This window comes from Erythranthe guttata, chromosome 3 (assembly GCF_056151865.1).
Source record: "Erythranthe guttata isolate IM_541 chromosome 3, IM_541, whole genome shotgun sequence".
Classification (NCBI taxonomy): domain Eukaryota; kingdom Viridiplantae; phylum Streptophyta; class Magnoliopsida; order Lamiales; family Phrymaceae; genus Erythranthe; species Erythranthe guttata.
In genome coordinates, this window is record NC_142535.1 from 8,176,909 (window position 1) to 8,195,244 (window position 18,336).

General features: G+C 44.0%; 1 protein-coding gene across 1 annotated transcript; it reads right to left on the reverse strand.

Moving 5' to 3' along the window:
* Positions 1 to 13,792: 13,792 nt before the first annotated feature.
* On the reverse strand, positions 13,793 to 14,419 carry LOC148771706 (uncharacterized). The gene has a single exon (XM_088815183.1). The coding sequence runs from the start codon at positions 14,417 to 14,419 to the stop codon at positions 13,793 to 13,795; it is 627 nt and encodes a 208-aa protein (XP_088671309.1).
* Positions 14,420 to 18,336: the final 3,917 nt, after the last annotated feature.

The following is an 18,336-nucleotide window of genomic DNA, read 5'->3' on the forward strand; positions in this document are numbered from 1 at the left end:
GAATGTCTGGTAAGGGCCCTTCTCACATGTTGGAGTTAGCTGGTGGGGACATATGTCGGGTGAGTACTTGTCTATTTAAAACAAGATTTTATGTTTTATTCCCTCTAGACTTGCGAAAAATATTATTATAATTTACTTTTTATATAGTTGGTAGCGACTTGGAGATATCTCATGGAGCACGGTAGGAACGTGGAAGCTAGGAAGGAAGAGGAGCGGGCTCGAAGTCAGGCGCGTGAGGACGAACTTCTAAGCCAGTTGGAGATAGCGCGGTCCGATCTTGCTCAACGGTCGGAAGAGCTTGCCCGGAGGGCAGAGGAGCTTGCTCAGAGCACAAAGGAGCTCGAGGTTATCCGAGGTGATGCGAAGGCGTATAAGGATGTTGTTCATAAGTTGAAAGAATGCTACGACCAGCTCAAAGAGAAATACGAAGTTGAGAAGGCGACGGGGAAGAGGTTCCTCGCGACGTCAGGTGGTGCGACTTATAGGGAGTCCATCATGGAGGATACCAAGGTTAGCTTCCGAGGTAGTGATGAGTGTGCTGCTATGATTGAGGAGCATGCGTTGGTTGTGGTCTATAAGCCATTAGTGCGTGCTTGTCGCAAATATCTTCGCGATGTGGGTGGTATCAGCGAGAAAGTGATTCGTGGGATGGAAGATGGCATATCTGATGAAGATGAGGATGAGATAGACGTCAATGGGATGGGCACAGAGCTCGTGGATGACATGGTTGCGGATGACCCCACTGTGGGTGTGTCTTCCGCTCGTGGTAGGGGATTTTAGATTTATTTGCTAGGATAGTTGAATTCCCCCCCCCCCCCCCCCCCCCGTTTTTTTATATTATTTGCTATGGATTTCTTAGTTTGCTGTTATCGCTGATGTAGATGGGTATGTCTACTACTATTTCGTTTGAATTTCTTTCTTGTTTGACTTTGAAGTTTAATATTTTGATTTATTTATTTTGACATTGTCAAGAGTTAATGCGTTGCTTATATGTATTAACATTTAGCGTTTTAGGCGATGTACTTGAGGAGGGGATCAGTCTCCCAAGTTTTTTGTTAAGGGTCGTGCCCTTTGTTTGGACCACTTGGGTCTAAAATATATTTGTCCGTGGCCACGTTTTAGAAGTAGCACCTCGTGAAACAGCAAAAGGGACTTAGATAATCCAGTTGGCCAGGCTATACGGATTATCTAAATCTCTCTAAGTGTTTGTAAGGTTATTGAATTGAACTCATGGTAATAGGTGATTCGTGTAGATGTAACATCACAAAGAGTAAAGCAAAAATAAATTTGATTAATTCAATGGTAGCAAAAGTGCATTGATACAAGCCTATGTGAGGCGAATGTGAATAAATAGCTAATGCGATAGGCCTACGCGAGGTGAAGGTAAATAAATACTGCTAAAACAAATAAATTGACGATAAAAATTCTTGTAAGTGATTGTATTACACTTGTTCTTCTTCCACGTCTTCCTTGTACTCGTTCGTTTCACTGTGCTGATGGTAGATTGATTTCTTTTGGCATCTCTATGCCTGTCAAGTATAATTGAGAAAAAGAAGAATTTGTTTAAACACTTGTATTGAGGATTTAGTAATTGAAGCTGTGGTGATGTGTGTTGTACTTTCACGTACCCAACTACGGGGGTTGTTTTTTCTTTCTCGCACTCTGAGATATGAAATCAACTCGTGAGTTGCTGCGAGTTGCTATGCGATCATGCCTGCTAGTGGAATTATTTTTTCACGTTAGTAAGAGTGAATAAGATCATCCATGTGTTGAATTCTAGTGGAAGTATAGTTACCCTTGGCGATGTTGTATGGAGTGTCTTCGCTCTTTGGACCATTGATTGAGTAATATACATCCTCTCGTAGTAGGTTCTCAACCTGTAAGAAGACGATGGGATGTGATTATGAATTTCTGATATAAGTAAAAATTATTAGCCCCCCAGTTTAGGTGGGACATTCACGCACCTCGTTATGTAGTAGAACGTTTCCAAAGCGTGTAGAGACAGTTTTGCGAGACGAGTGACGTGGAAGACCGCGGAGCCTGCAGGGGTAATGATTTGTGAGTAATTTTCATATAGGAGGGGTATAGGTGGTGACTTCAACGGATCTTAATTTAGGTAGATGTATACCTTAAGCGTAAAATCGTTTGTGGTTCCCTATATTCCACGTTCTGGGTATAGGGCGTCCGTCATTGGTCTCGAGGCGATATGCTCCAGTGTTGACAACTTTGGTGATTTTATATTGTCCTTCCCACTTTGGATCGAGTTTTCCGATGGGGTGAGAAGCTTCGACTTTTCGGAGGACTAAATCTCCAACTTGAAAGGATCGAGGGCGGACCTTTGAGTTATAGGCCTTGGCCATGCGTGATTTATACATCTGTTGTCGGATGTATGCAACCTCACGTAGCTCATCTACGAGGTCTAGGCTTCCCCGCATAGCTTTTTCATTAGCTGCTGGTGTTAGAGTAGGTGACCAACAAGCCAACATGTGGCTGTGGTCTTTCGTATTTATTATTGTAATAAACGAACCTTTATTCGTATTAATGATAAAACACCTTGGCATTCTATATCTTTGTCCCTTTGTCACAAGCATAAATATAGTCCTTACAGTTATTACAAGTACTAGTAATTGATCGTTAGGATCGTGAGATATTTACTTAAGTATTATAACTGTTAAACGTGTTCCTAGTCGAAGGGTTACGCCACTAATGAGGATATCGGCCTTTCCCATTAAGACTAGCACTTAGTGTATGTATACTGCATCTCATCAGTAAACAGTATTGTGATATCGGCATGCATAAGTGGGTGCTCGTAAGTTGACGAGTTCACTGAACTCCCTCACCCTAGAAATCTCTAAGTGGTTCCCAATAATCGAGTAGAGATATCTATGGTATAGTTGTACACCATTAGTCCTTATGACCTAGACATCACCGTGACTTCACTAGAGGACCAGGTGTATCGTGACCTGTCCCTGAATTCCACCGAGGACCATCCCAAGGGCCAGTGTTCGTGCAGTCCGAAATCTAGTGGGAGGTCTGTGCATTGTAGTCGGGGATTCGATCGCTAGAATAGCCTTGGATGTCCTGCGTGTTCTGAAAGTTTGTAATCATTCTAAGTCTCTGGCCAGAGCTGACTAAGTGATGATTAGAGGATTCGATTCTCTAAGTCATGCACGTGACGATTACAACACTTAGAACGATCGCACCGTCATCGAACATATAAAGAGGTCTCGATGAACCAATGCCTCTAGTTCGATCGGGACATATGAATCGAAGGGACCGTACTGTACATTAACTATATCTGAAGGTTCTTGCAGGCACTTCATTTGTATCTAGGGAATCATGACGCGTAGTGGCTAGACGCCAATCTTGATTCGTTGGGTGATTAAGGTGAAACGAGCTTCATCTTAATCGTAACTCTAAGGGACGAGTTTTGACCACAAAGAGTTGTGGGCCCACGGCTAGCTTACACCTGAACCATCGAGGGTCACACTGCTCGTGCACATGAGATCTTTGAATAAACGGTCAGAGATAAAACAGTTTATCTTTGCATGATTGGAAGTCAATATGATTGAGTCCAACATTCGTAATTTGGAATTATGAATGAGAATAAGAAAAGGAAAAGAATAGGCGAACGTATTAGTGAACTTTCTAAATCGGGAAGTTTCCAAATTTAGAAAGTGCACTGAACTAGGGTTTCCACTTTTGGAAAGTTGGAAAATGAGAGATGGCACTCGTAATGACGAGGAAATTATAATGATTCCGAAAATGTAATCGTTGCAATTTTTCGGTCATTGAATTAAGAGAGACGAGCAAGTAAAAGTACTAACGGACTTAAGCTGTTGGGCCCGGTCCAACTTAAGCCCGCTAGGGTTTTATGCAAGACATATAAATACTTGATAACGCGAATATGGAAGACAATTATGCAAGACATATAAATACTTGATAATCGGGAAGTGGAACTCGATAAAATTAGTGGGAGAACAATTAAATAACATAAGTCCAAACATTTAATTGTAACAATCATTTAACGCGAATCTCTAATAATCCTCTTCTCTATATGTCTCAGATAATCATGTCTAAGAATCCCATAATGTCAATCCTCGACAATAAACTCAATGGCCCTAATTACCTAGATTGGTTGCGTAGTCTTAAGCTTGTGCTAACCGTTGAGGGGCGTCTCTATGTTTTGAACGAGAGACTTCCCGCCACTATACCTGCCACAGCGACTGATGCTGAAAAGGAAACTTATGAAGTTTGGAAGAAAGATGACACTCATGCTAGGTGCTATATGATAGCCGCCATGGAGCCCGCGCTTGCGAGGAAATATGAGTCTCACATGCATGCTTTCGATATAAAGGCTCATCTCGATAGCATGTATAGTGAGAATATTAGGGCATCGAGGTACGCTGCTACAAAGGAGTTGATCACAGCGAGACTGCGCGAAGGGACTTCGGTCCACGAGCACTGTCTCAAAATGATCACTCTCCTTGAAAAGCTAGTGAATCTTGATGTCACCCTCCCGGCCGAGCTCTCTTTGGATTTGATCCTGTTGTCCCTTCCTAGTTCCTATGAATCGTTCATAGTGAACTTCAACATGAACAAACTAGATCCTCCCTTGGATGAGTTAATGAACATGTTGGTCAGCTTAGAGTCCACCATTAAGAAAGAGAAGTCTGTTCTCATTGCTGCTACTTCTGGAAAGAAGAGTTCTTTCCAAAAGAAGAGAAAGGAAAGAGTTCCCTTCCCAAACAGCAAGTTCGAAGTGGGTGAAGGCAGTGGGAGCCCCAAAGCAAAGGTTGGTAAGCAAGTTGATGATGCTTGCCATCACTGTGGAAAGAAAGGACATTGGCGCCGCAACTGCAAGGCTTACCTAAAGCAGAAAGGTTCTGAAAAGGGTACGTATTTCATTGACGTAAATTTGTCTGTTAACTCTTCTTCTTGGGTATTGGATACGGGCTGTGGCTCACATTTGTGCAATGATTTGCAGCTAATGACAAGAAGTCGAAGACTTAGAGCGGGTGAGACCTACCTAAGGATGGGGAATGGAGCAAGAGTTGCTGCTGAAGCCATTGGCACAATTTACTTAAATGTTTTGGATTCTAGTTTTCCTATTGTTTTGAACGATTGTTTATTTGTTCCGTCGCTCATTAGAAACCTTATTTCTATTCCTGTATTAGATATTGAAGGTTTTACTTTTGTTTTTGGAAATTCGATTTGCATTATACAAAAGAATGAGAATTTAATTTGCAAAGGACGACTATTAAACAACTTGTATGAACTAAATCCAAATGAAATACCTATTAATGTTATATCAGCAAAACGTAAGGAGATAGATCAAAACCCCGCACAACTTTGGCACGCTAGATTAGGTCATGTCTCCTTAAGAAGGATGAACGATTTTGTCAGTGAAGGATTGTTCTCTTTGGAGGACGTGAAATCACTACAAACTTGTGAATCCTGCCTTAAAAGGGAAAATGACCAAGTCACCCTACAAAGGGAAAATGGAACGAGCCGAGGGTCTTTTGGATTTGATCCATACAGACGTATGTGGTCCACTAAGTGTTAGTGCGAAGGGTGGATATAACTACTTCGCTACCTTTACCGATGATTATTCTAGGTATGGGTACGTGTACTTGATGAAGTACAAGTCTGAAACATTTGAAAGGTTCAAAGATTTTAGACACGAAGTGGAAAAGCAACTCGGACGAAGTATTAAGAAGCTGCGATCCGATCGTGGTGGAGAATACTTGAGCATCGAGTTCATTGACTATCTAAAAGAGAATGGGATACAATCCCAATGGACTCCACCGGGAACTCCTCAACTTAATGGAGTCTCCGAACGTCGGAATCGAACCTTATTAGATATGGTTCGATCAATGATGGGGTTCACAAACTTACCGGCATACTTATGGGGTCATGCACTTCGTACTGCCGCGTATTTGCTGAATAGAGTAAACACCAAAGCAGTTAAATCCACACCTTATGAACTTTAGCATTCCCGGAAACCCAACTACAAACATATTAGGATATGGGGTTGTCCCGCTTATGTGAAGCGATTAGTGGGAGATAAGTTGGATAGTAAATCCTGTTGGGTTTCGGGCACGCGTACGCAGCGGAAAACAAAAATTTTATGCGAATTAAACGAGTTTAATACACATAAGCACATGCCCTCACCCTAGAAATCTCTAAGTGGTTCCCAATAATCGAGTAGAGATATCTATGGTATAGTTGTACACCATTAGTCCTTATGACCTAGACATCACCGTGACTTCACTAGAGGACCAGCTGTATCGTGACCTGTCCCTGAGTTCCACCGAGGACCATCCCAAGGGCCAGTGTTCGTGCAGTCCGAAATCTAGTGGGAGGTCTGTGCATTGTAGTCGGGGATTCGATCGCTAGAATAGTCTTGGATGTCCTGTGTGTTCTGAAAGTTTGTAATCATTCTAAGTCTCTGGCCAGAGCTGACTAAGTGATGATTAGAGAATTCGATTCTCTAAGTCATGCACGTGACGATTACAACACTTGGAACGATCGCACCGTCATCGAACATATAAAGAGGTCTCGATGAACCAATGCCTCTAGTTCGATCAGAACATATGAATCGAAGGGACCGTACTGTACGTTAACTATATCTGAAGGTTCTTGCAGGCACTTCATTTGTATCTAGGGAATCATGACGCGTAGTTGCTAGACGCCAATCTTGATTCGTTGGGTGATTAAGGTGAAACGAGTTTCATCTTAATCGTAACTCTAAGGGACGAGTTTTGACCACAAAGAGTTGTGGGCCCATGGCTAGCTTACACCTGAACCATCGAGGGTCACACTGCTCGTGCACATGAGATCTTTGAATAAACGGTCAGAGATAAAATAGTTTATCTTTGCATGATTGGAAGTCAATATGATTGAGTCCAACATTCGTAATTTGGAATTATGAATGAGAATAAGAAAAGGAAAAGAATAGGCGAACGTATTAGTGAACTTTCTAAATCGGGAAGTTTCCAAATTTAGAAAGTGCACTGAACTAGGGTTTCCACTTTTGGAAAGTTGGAAAATGAGAGATGGCACTCGTAATGACGAGGAAATTATAATGATTCCGAAAATGTAATCGTTGCAATTTTTCGGTCATTGAATTAAGAGAGACGAGCAAGTAAAAGTACTGACGGACTTAAGTTGTTGGGCCCGGTCCAACTTAAGCCCGCTAGGGTTTTATGCAAGACATATAAATACTTGATTTATAGGTTTTGCACAAACACACAACACAAACCCTAACCCTAGCCGTCCACCTCTCTCTCTCGGCCTCTCTCTCCCACGGCCACCACCGCCGTCCACCCCGCCGTTTCGCCGGAATCGGCCGTTGATCGGCTGATAGTCTTGGTAGCTTTTTTCCTTCTCTTTTTCTTCCGTTTTTCTAACTATTACGTGTCTAGTGCCACGTGTTTAGTAGATCGAAGTATACGAGGTGAAATCCGAGAGGAGGAAGATCGAAGATCGAGGAATCGAGGAGCAGCGCACGAGCCGAAGCCGCACGCTACCCCACGCGCCGCCCCGGAAGACCGCGCGTGAGATTCACGCGCCGCCGTGGCCATTTCACCGCTGCTGCCGCTGCACCGTTGCTGCCCCGATTGTACGGATTGGTTTCCGTAGCAATCTCGACTCGCTAAACGCTCCTACCTCACGCTTCAAGAGGTATACACACGAACTCTATGTTCTTGTTTCGTTTTCGTTTAAACTATATATATACATGTTTGCTTTTGTGTGATTTTATGTGATTACGTGTAATCGATTCCATTATTGCAAGCATGTTGTTTAGTTTAAACGAGAGCATGTTAATTGATTTAAATTCGGTTGAATAAATTAGCATGTATGTTGTTATTTAATTTCGCTGGAAGCGCAAAGGTACGCAATTAATTGATTTATATTATCGGGCATGTGCTTATGTGTTTTAAACTCGTTTAATTCGCATAAAATTTTTGTTTTCCGCTGCGTACGCGTGCCCGAAACCCTACAGTGGTATCAGAGCTCGTTGCGTAATTAATTGCGTTGTATAATATGCTATGATTTTATGCATGTTCGATTTATTAAAGTAGTGATTGTTGTATTATGTAATGGGAGTTTTCGTAAGTTTAAAATATTTTTGAAATTTTGTTTAGAATTTTTCCAGCTTTAAAATTGTTTAAAATTGGAAAATCGGATCTGAAATTGTTTTTAAAACATCGGTTTTTGTTTAATCGGATCGAACCGGTCGAACCGGCCGGTTCGATGGTTGTGTGCGATTTAGTTGACCAAATCCACGTGGATTCGGGTCGGTCAGACCGGTTCCCGGTCCGACTGACCCGGTCCACTGATTTGGGTCAGCTGGACCGGACAGAACCGGACCGCTTCGGTCCGAACCGGTCAGACCGGTTGGGCCGAACTGGTTCACTGAAAAAAAAAAAAAAAAAAAAAAAAAATTATTTCAGATTTCTAAAATTAAACTTAAAACAAATTGATTTTAATTTTTGGAAAATTATTTTCAATCAATCCCAATTAGATAATTGGATCAACAATCATCTATTTTAGTAAATAGGTGTTAGTTTAATCAAATTGATTTAAATTGTTAAATTGATTTCAATTAATAGAACACAAATATAATATTGATTATAAGTTCAACTTAATTAGTAGTACCTCAACATTATATGAATGATTTATGCTAGTTGAGGTTCTATAATTATTTTGAAAATCCGATAATTAATTAATGTAATAATTATGTAATTAGGTTGTATGTTCCTCTTAGGACAATATGCGTTTCCATATACCTTTAGAGAACATAGATGTAGGAATCACATTGACCAATCCGAACCTCCTGATGAGATAAAAAACTTTTAATAAAACCCCTCATTCTTAATCTAATTGAGAATCATTTCAAGCTATAAAGAATGACCCAATCTGTTGAGTTATTTCTTTCCTTCTGCCAACGGTTGGATTATGTGTAGCCCTTTGCTGTAGTGCAGTAAGCCGTGTTAGCGGGGAGTGCTATGGTAGAGTAAGCTGTAATTCAATTGACATAGTGATGAAGGTAGCCATAGAAAAGGGTTATGTTGGATTAACGTGGTCGGCTAGATTAACTAGGGACTGCATTAGTTTGGCATAATCAAGTTCTATGAGCATCTTTGATTGGTAGGTTAGACTTGACACACGACGATTTTGATATTCGCGAGATTAACTTAGGTCATTATCAAGTGTGAGGAAAATTTATTTAGGGTCATATTGTGGATATGATTGATTGTGATCTACCTTTGGGCAAATATAATCGGGCTAGATTAACTACGGGTTATATTTGTCTATTGGACCTAAAGCCCATTAAGAAAAATCAGTTTTCTCGTTTGTCTACTAGAGGGAAGTGGAACTCGATAAAATTAGTGGGAGAACAATTAAATAACATAAGTCCAAACATTTAATTGTAACAATCATTTAACGCGAATCTCTAATAATCCTCTTCTCTATATGTCTCAGATAATCATGTCTAAGAATCCCATAATGTCAATCCTCGACAATAAACTCAATGGCCCTAATTACCTAGATTGGTTGCGTAGTCTTAAGCTTGTGCTAACCGTTGAGGGGCGTCTCTATGTTTTGAACGAGAGACTTCCCGCCACTATACCTGCCACAGCGACTGATGCTGAAAAGGAAACTTATGAAGTTTGGAAGAAAGATGACACTCATGCTAGGTGCTATATGATAGCCGCCATGGAGCCCGCGCTTGCGAGGAAATATGAGTCTCACATGCATGCTTTCGATATAAAGGCTCATCTCGATAGCATGTATAGTGAGAATATTAGGGCATCGAGGTACGCTGCTACAAAGGAGTTGATCACAGCGAGACTGCGCGAAGGGACTTCGGTCCACGAGCATTGTCTCAAAATGATCACTCTCCTTGAAAAGATAGTGAATCTTGATGTCACCCTCCCGGCCGAGCTCTCTTTGGATTTGATCCTGTTGTCCCTTCCTAGTTCCTATGAATCGTTCATAGTGAACTTCAACATGAACAAACTAGATCCTCCCTTGGATGAGTTAATGAACATGTTGGTCAGCTTCGAGTCCACCATTAAGAAAGAGAAGTCTGTTCTCATTGCTGCTACTTCTGGAAAGAAGAGTTCTTTCCAAAAGAAGAGAAAGGAAAGAGTTCCCTTCCCAAACAGCAAGTTCGAAGTGGGTGAAGGTAGTGGGGGCCCCAAAGCAAAGGTTGGTAAGCAAGTTGATGATGCTTGCCATCACTGTGGAAAGAAAGGACATTGGCGCCGCAACTGCAAGGCTTATCTAAAGCAGAAAGGTTCTGAAAAGGGTACGTATTTCATTGACGTAAATTTGTCTGTTAACTCTTCTTCTTGGGTATTGGATACGGGCTGTGGCTCACATTTGTGCAATGATTTGCAGCTAATGACAAGAAGTCGAAGACTTAGAGCGGGTGAGACCTACCTAAGGATGGGGAATGGAGCAAGAGTTGCTACTGAAGCCATTGGCACAATTTACTTAAATGTTTTGGATTCTAGTTTTCCTATTGTTTTGAACGATTGTTTTAGTGCGAAGGGTGGATATAACTACTTCGCTACCTTTACCGATGATTATTCTAGGTATGGGTACGTGTACTTGATGAAGTACAAGTCTGAAACATTTGAAAGGTTCATAGATTTTAGACACGAAGTGGAAAAGCAACTCGGACGATGTATTAAGAAGCTGCGATCCGATCGTGGTGGAGAATACTTGAGCATCGAGTTCATTGACTAGCTAAAAGAGAATGGGATACAATCCCGATGGACTCCACCGGGAACTCCTCAACTTAATGGAGTCTCCGAACGTCGGAATCGAACCTTATTAGATATGGTTCGATCAATGATGGGGTTCACAAACTTACCGGCATACTTATGGGGTCATGCACTTCGTACTGCCGCGTATTTGCTGAATAGAGTAAACACCAAAGCAGTTAAATCCACACCTTATGAACTTTGGCATTCCCGGAAACCCAACTACAAACATATTAGGATATGGGGTTGTCCCGCTTATGTGAAGCGATTAGTGGGAGATAAGTTGGATAGTAAATCCTGTTGGGTTTCGGGCACGCGTACGCAGCGGAAAACAAAAATTTTATGCGAATTAAACGAGTTTAATACACATAAGCACATGCCCTCACCCTAGAAATCTCTAAGTGGTTCCCAATAATCGAGTAGAGATATCTATGGTATAGTTGTACACCATTAGTCCTTATGACCTAGACATCACCGTGACTTCACAAGAGGACCAGCTGTATCGTGACCTGTCCCTGAGTTCCACCGAGGACCATCCCAAGGGCCAGTGTTCGTGCAGTCCGAAATCTAGTGGGAGGTCTGTGCATTGTAGTCGGGGATTCGATCGCTAGAATAGTCTTGGATGTCCTGTGTGTTCTGAAAGTTTGTAATCATTCTAAGTCTCTGGCCAGAGCTGACTAAGTGATGATTAGAGAATTCGATTCTCTAAGTCATGCACGTGACGATTACAACACTTGGAACGATCGCACCGTCATCGAACATATAAAGAGGTCTCGATGAACCAATGCCTCTAGTTCGATCGGGACATATGAATCGAAGGGACCGTACTGTACGTTAACTATATCTGAAGGTTCTTGCAGGCACTTCATTTGTATCTAGGGAATCATGACGCGTAGTTGCTAGACGCCAATCTTGATTCGTTGGGTGATTAAGGTGAAACGAGTTTCATCTTAATCGTAACTCTAAGGGACGAGTTTTGACCACAAAGAGTTGTGGGCCCACGGCTAGGTTACACCTGAACCATCGAGGGTCACACTGCTCGTGCACATGAGATCTTTGAATAAACGGTCAGAGATAAAATAGTTTATCTTTGCATGATTGGAAGTCAATATGATTGAGTCCAACATTCGTAATTTGGAATTATGAATGAGAATAAGAAAAGGAAAAGAATAGGCGAACGTATTAGTGAACTTTCTAAATCGGGAAGTTTCCAAATTTAGAAAGTGCACTGAACTAGGGTTTCCACTTTTGGAAAGTTGGAAAATGAGAGATGGCACTCGTAATGACGAGGAAATTATAATGATTCCGAAAATGTAATCGTTGCAATTTTTCGGTCATTGAATTAAGAGAGACGAGCAAGTAAAAGTACTGACGGACTTAAGCTGTTGGGCCCGGTCCAACTTAAGCCCGCTAGGGTTTTATGCAAGACATATAAATACTTGATTTATAGGTCTTGCACAAACACACAACACAAACCCTAACCCTAGCCGTCCACCTCTCTCTCTCGGCCTCTCTCTCCCACGGCCACCACCGCCGTCCACCCCGCCGTTTCGCCGGAATCGGCCGTTGATCGGCTGATAGTCTTGGTAGCTTTTTTCCTTCTCTTTTTCTTCCGTTTTTCTAACTATTACGTGTCTAGTGCCACGTGTTTAGTAGATCGAAGTATACGAGGTGAAATCCGAGAGGAGGAAGATCGAAGATCGAGGAATCGAGGAGCAGCGCACGAGCCGAAGCCGCACGCTACCCCACGCGCCGCCCCGGAAGACCGCGCGTGAGATTCACGCGCCGCCGTGGCCATTTCACCGCTGCTGCCGCTGCACCGTTGCTGCCCCGATTGTACGGATTGGTTTCCGTAGCATTCTCGACTCGCTAAACGTTCCTACCTCACGCTTCAAGAGGTATACACACGAACTCTATGTTCTTGTTTCGTTTGCGTTTAAACTATATATATACATGTTTGCTTTTGTGTGATTTTATGTGATTACGTGTAATCAATTCCATTATTGCAAGCATGTTGTTTAGTTTAAACGAGAGCATGTTAATTGATTTAAATTCGGTTGAATAAATTAGCATGTATGTTGTTATTTAATTTCGCTGGAAGCGCAAAGGTACGCAATTAATTGATTTATATTATCGGGCATGTGCTTATGTGTTTTAAACTCGTTTAATTTGCATAAAATTTTTGTTTTCCGCTGCGTACGCGTGCCCGAAACCCAACAGCTGGATCATAGTTTGTGATTCGCCAAGATGGTTCTCCGATTTCGACAGGTGCGATAGCCTCTGTTCCGAAAGCTAGATTGAAGGGCGACTCTCCGGTTGCTGCTCGTGGGGTTCTGCAATAAGCCCATAGTGCGTTAGGAAATTCTTCCACCCACTTCCCTTTGGCACTTCCAAGCCTTGTTTTAAGGTGTTGGACTATGGTGCGATTCGTGACCTCCGTTTGGCCGTTAGCTTGTGGATTGGCTACAGATGTGAAGAACTGTTTGATGTCCAAGCCGAGGCACCAATTCCTTACTTTGTCACCGCAAAATTGGGTTCCATTGTCTGAGATAATGGAACGTGGGATTCCAAAGCGACACACGATGTTCTTCCATAGGAATTGGATGACTTCTTCTTCTCGGATGCGTGCTAAGGGTTCAGCTTCCACCCATTTGGTGAAGTAATCCACTGCGACAATGAGGACTTGGCGCCCTCCTGTGACGGGTGGGAATGGTCCAACTAAATCCATTCCCCATTGGGCGAAAGGGATGGGGCTGTCAATTGGTTGTTAATGCTGCTGGCAGGTGAGGAATATTGGCATGCTCTTGGCAAGGCTTACAACTCCGGACTAATCTCTTTGCGTCCTCATGCATCGTTGGCCAGTAGTAACCTTGCCTCATTAATTTAAGAGCTAAGGTTCTCCCGCTCAAGTGATTTCCGCAGATACCTTCATGTACTTCTCTAAGTACGTAATTCGCTGTGGTCGGGTTGAGGCACTTGCGATAGGGGAATGAGAAACCTCGTTTGTACAGTTATTCTCCCACTATAATAAAGCGGGAGACTCTTGTTTTTAACTTCCGTGCTTTAGTGGGATCCGTTGGAAGTTCCCCCTTCTTGAGATACTTCAGGATTGGAGTGAACCAGCATGGTTCATCCTCCTCGGTGTACTGTACTTCACTAGGTGAAGTTATCTCCGGCTGAGGTGAGGTGAGGAGTGTCACCTTCCGACTTCCGATGCTGGCCATGGAGCTTCCCAGCCTAGCTAATTTGTCAGCATGGATGTTATTGGAGCGAGGTACTTGTCTTATCTCGTAGATCTCGAATTTAGATAAGAGAGTGTGCGCGAGAGCTAAGTATTTGGCCATGGTGTCTTCTTTAGCCTCGCAAGCTCCGAGTACTTGGTTGACGACGAGCTGAGAGTCACTTTGGATTAGGAGCTTACGGGCTCCGGCAGCTAGGGCGAGGCGGATTCCGGCTATCAGTGCTTCATATTCAGCAACGTTGTTCGAGGCTGTGAATTCGAATCGTTGAGCATATTCGAATTCGTCTCCGTCGGGGTTCGTCAGTACGATGCCCGCTCCACCTCCTGTGGTAGTGGAAGGTCCATCGACGCTGACGGACCAAGTAGGTAAAGAGGTGCTTTCTTCTATTGAGGTCATTTCGACTAGAAAGTCAGCCAATACTTGCGCTTCGATAGCTGGGTGGGGTTTGAATTCCACTCCATATTCACTTAGCTCTATCGCCCATTTTGTTAATCGCCCGGATGTTTCGGGACTCCTTAGTATTTGTTTCAACTTGATGTGACTGGAAGTAAGGTCGAAGCTTCCGGGCTGCGTTGATGAGGGCGAGGGCGAGTTTCTCCATATTGGAATAGTGCTGCTCGGCTCCTTGAAGAGCGCGACTTATGTAGTATATGGGTTGGTGACCTTTTCCTCCATCTTGGATGAGGACTGCGCTGATGGCATCGGCTGAGGTAGCTAAGTATAGTAGGAGGGTGTCTCCGGGCTGAGGTTTTGTGAGCAGGGGTAGGGATGCGAGATATGACTTTAGCTCAGTGAAGGATTTTTGACATGCCTCATCCCACTCGAACTTTTTTCCTCCCCTTAAAATCTTGAAGAAGGGGAGAGCTTTGTCTGCTAACCTAGAAATGAACCTATTCAGAGATGCCAAACAGCCATTAAGCTGTTGGACTTTCTTGATGGATGTTGGTTGAGCCATTGAGGTGATCGCTTCGATTTTAGCAGGATTAGCTTCGATTCCCCGCTGTGAGATCATATATCCCAAAAATTTACCTCTCTGAACTCCGAACGAACATTTGAGGGGGTTGAGTTTCATCTTATATCTCCGTAAGGTGGTGAAACATTGATCCAAATCGGTTAAGTGGTCTGATACCTTGACACTTTTGACGAGCATGTCATCGATGTACACTTCCATATTTTTACCAATCTGATCTGTGAACATTGTGTTCACTAGGCATTGGTAGGTTGCTCCTGAATTTTTTAACCCGAAGGGCATGACTTGATAGCAGTAGATGCCTTGGTCAGTGATGAAACTAGCCCTCTCTTGATCTTCTAGCGCAAGTAAGATCTGGTTATACCCTTGGTATGCATCGAGGAAGCTGAGGAGCTCGCACCCCGAGGTCGAATCGATGAGTTGATTGATTCTAGGTAGAGGAAATGGGTCCTTAGGACAAGCTTTGTTGAGGTCACTGAAGTCTACGCATAATCTCCACTTGCCACCCGGCTTGGGAACGAGTACTATGTTCGACAGCCATTCAGGATACTAAACTGGTCGTATGTGGCCCGCTTCAAGGAGTTTTGCCACTTCCGCTTTGATATGCTTGTTGCGTTCGGGACCAAATGTCCGTTTCCTTTGTTTGACTGGCTTCAACCTTTTGTTGATGCTGAGCCGATGCAGAGCTACCTGAGGAGGAATGCCCGACAAATCTTGGGTTTTCCATGCGAACACATCTCCATTGTGCCGCAGGAAGTTGATTAGCTGCCGCTCCGTGGTTGGATCTAGATTGGATCCTATTCGTATGAGCTTGGAAGTATCTTCAGGAGTGACCTCTATGAGCTTAAGCTCTTCAACAGCTGCTAGCTTGATGCTGTCATCTGCTACACTGATAAGGATTTCTTTATTATCCTCAATGATCGCGTTGACCCACTTCCGTTTGTCGGATTTTTGGGTGTCGTCTCCCCTTCCGGACGGTTTAGGCTTCTTGGAAGGTTCTCGTAGGGCCCTTGCATAGCACTCTCGGGCGAGACGTCTATCTCCAAGTACTTTCCCCATTCCGTAGGGAGTAGGGAATTTCCACTTCTGATGGTAGGAGGAAGGTACTGATTTGAAGGTATGGATTGCTGGCCTCCCTAGGATGATGTTGTAGGGGGATGGCTTGTCGACGATAAGGAATTTGATTATCTTGGTGATTCGACAGGGGTCTTCCCCTAAAGATACGGGCAGCTCCACTTCTCCCATGGACAAAATGCCCTCTCCTGTGAATCCTTTCAGGGGCGTGGAGATGGGACTAAACCGGGCATTATCTATGCCTAGCTGCTTAAAAGCGTGGAGGTACATGATGTCAGCTGAGCTCCCACCGTCCACTAATATTTTCTTGACCAAGAAGTTGGCTATTGTTGTTGTTACTACCAACGCATCGACATGATCTTTGTCTGGGCTTTCAAGGTCTGAGGAGTTGAAGACTATGCTATGATCAGGTCTTCGTATTTGATAGATACGTGGGGATGGAGAAGCACTTTCTTGATTCATACGTGCTGATCGAGCGAGGGTGCGTCTTGCGTTTTGTGAATCGCCACCTGCCGGCCCTCCGCAGATAAAAAAGATGATTCCCAGGGTAGGTTGGTTATCATTGTTATCGGGGTCGCGTCGATGACCTCCCTCTTCTCGTCGTTGCTGTTGATCTCGATTGTGACCTTGGCGTGGAAGATCATCACGGCACTTATTTGGAGGTCTATCAATGTATTCGCCTAAGTGGCCTTGCTTGATCAGCCTCTCAATCGCCACTTTGAGTTGTGCACATTCCTCAGTAGTATGCCCTCTATCCTTATGGAATCGACAGTAGCGATCCGACTTTTCTCGCTTTGCATTTGGCTGCATAGGACGTGGGGGCTCTGCTAACCCTTTTAGTTCTATCACGTGAAGGATTTCAGAGAGGCGAGTGTTTAACGGAGTGAACCTATTGTAGGAGGAAGATGGTTATCCTTGAGGTGGAAGTGGTGGACATCGATCATCCCGCCTCCTATTGTCCTGACGGTCATCTTCCCTTTTCCTTTTAGGAGGAGCATGGGTAGAGGCTTCCTCTATCCGGACGTATTTTTCGGCTCGATTCAGCAACTCCTCTAGGTTCCCTGGGGGCCTTCTGGCGATAGATTCTTTGAATCTACTCGGCTTCAAGTTATGTTGCATAATTCCGGAGAGCATGTCTTGCCCTACACTGGGAACTTTATGGACGGCTTCTACAAAACGCTTGATGTAGTTGTGGAGCGTTTCGTTTTCTCTCTGTACTACCGAGAAAAGTGAGCTGGGTTCTTGGCATACTGCTTGTTGATGGCGAATTGGGTGGTGAACCAAGTTGACAGTCGAGCGAAGGTGTCGATCGATCCTATGGGTAGAGAGTTGAACCAATTCATTGCTCTCTTGGAGAGAGTGGTGCGGAACATTTCGCACATCGCAGCATCCGTCGGGCCATATAAATATGCCATGGCGCTGAATTTCTCTATATGCTCCTGTGGGTCGGTGGTTCCTTCAAATTGAGGTAACCCCGAGATCTTTACTCCTTGAGGTAATACCTCGTTGAGGATGTCTATGGTGAAGGGACTGCGTCTTATTGGGACGGGCATTCTTTCACCCATTGGATTATTTGGTTGGGGGAAAAGATTTTGGCTGGACATTCTGCTGTTTACCTCGCCTTCTCCCTCATTGAAGAGAGGGACTCTCTGTGGAGACGCATTCCCCCGTCGGGGTGAGCACCGAAGCTGCTGTCTGGGTTGTGCCCCTTTGTGATTGGTAGATAGCTGCACTCGGGACCGTGGGTCCGAGGTGGAGGAACAGACACTTATTTAATTTTGGATTGGCGGTGGTGCCATAGGTTGTACCACATGTGGCACCACAGGTGGAGCTGGTGTTGGTATCGCATTGGGGGCGTTTGCTCCCATGGTGGCGATGTATTGAGTTACGGCCTCGGTGGTGGCGCGAGTTGAGGCTTCTGCTATCATGCGTTGGAGCGCATCCTTGGTTATTTGAACCGTTCGAGGAGCAGGGAGTGTCGGATCGGCGAGTGGTGGGTCCCGAGGGGGGATCACCTGAACCTCGCGAGGCGGATCCGCGGCACATGGAGGAGGTGGCAAGCCAGTTCCTCCACGGACTGGGAGGTTGTTAGCTGTGTCATTTTCTCTCCGAGTAGACGCCTCAGGAGGATCTTGCTGGCTACGTGATCTGGTTTGCATCGTTCCCACAGACGGCGCCAAAATGATGATGCTAAAATATAGATCACCTGGGGTAGTATAGAAATCGAGTTGGGAGAACAAAGCTGATCAATAGTTAGTCAACTTGATGA

What these genes read in the sequence shown, in the direction of transcription:
- LOC148771706 (XM_088815183.1), bottom strand. Translation starts at nt 14,419, where the DNA reads ATGACCTCAATAGAAGAAAGCACCTCTTTACCTACTTGGTCCGTCAGC.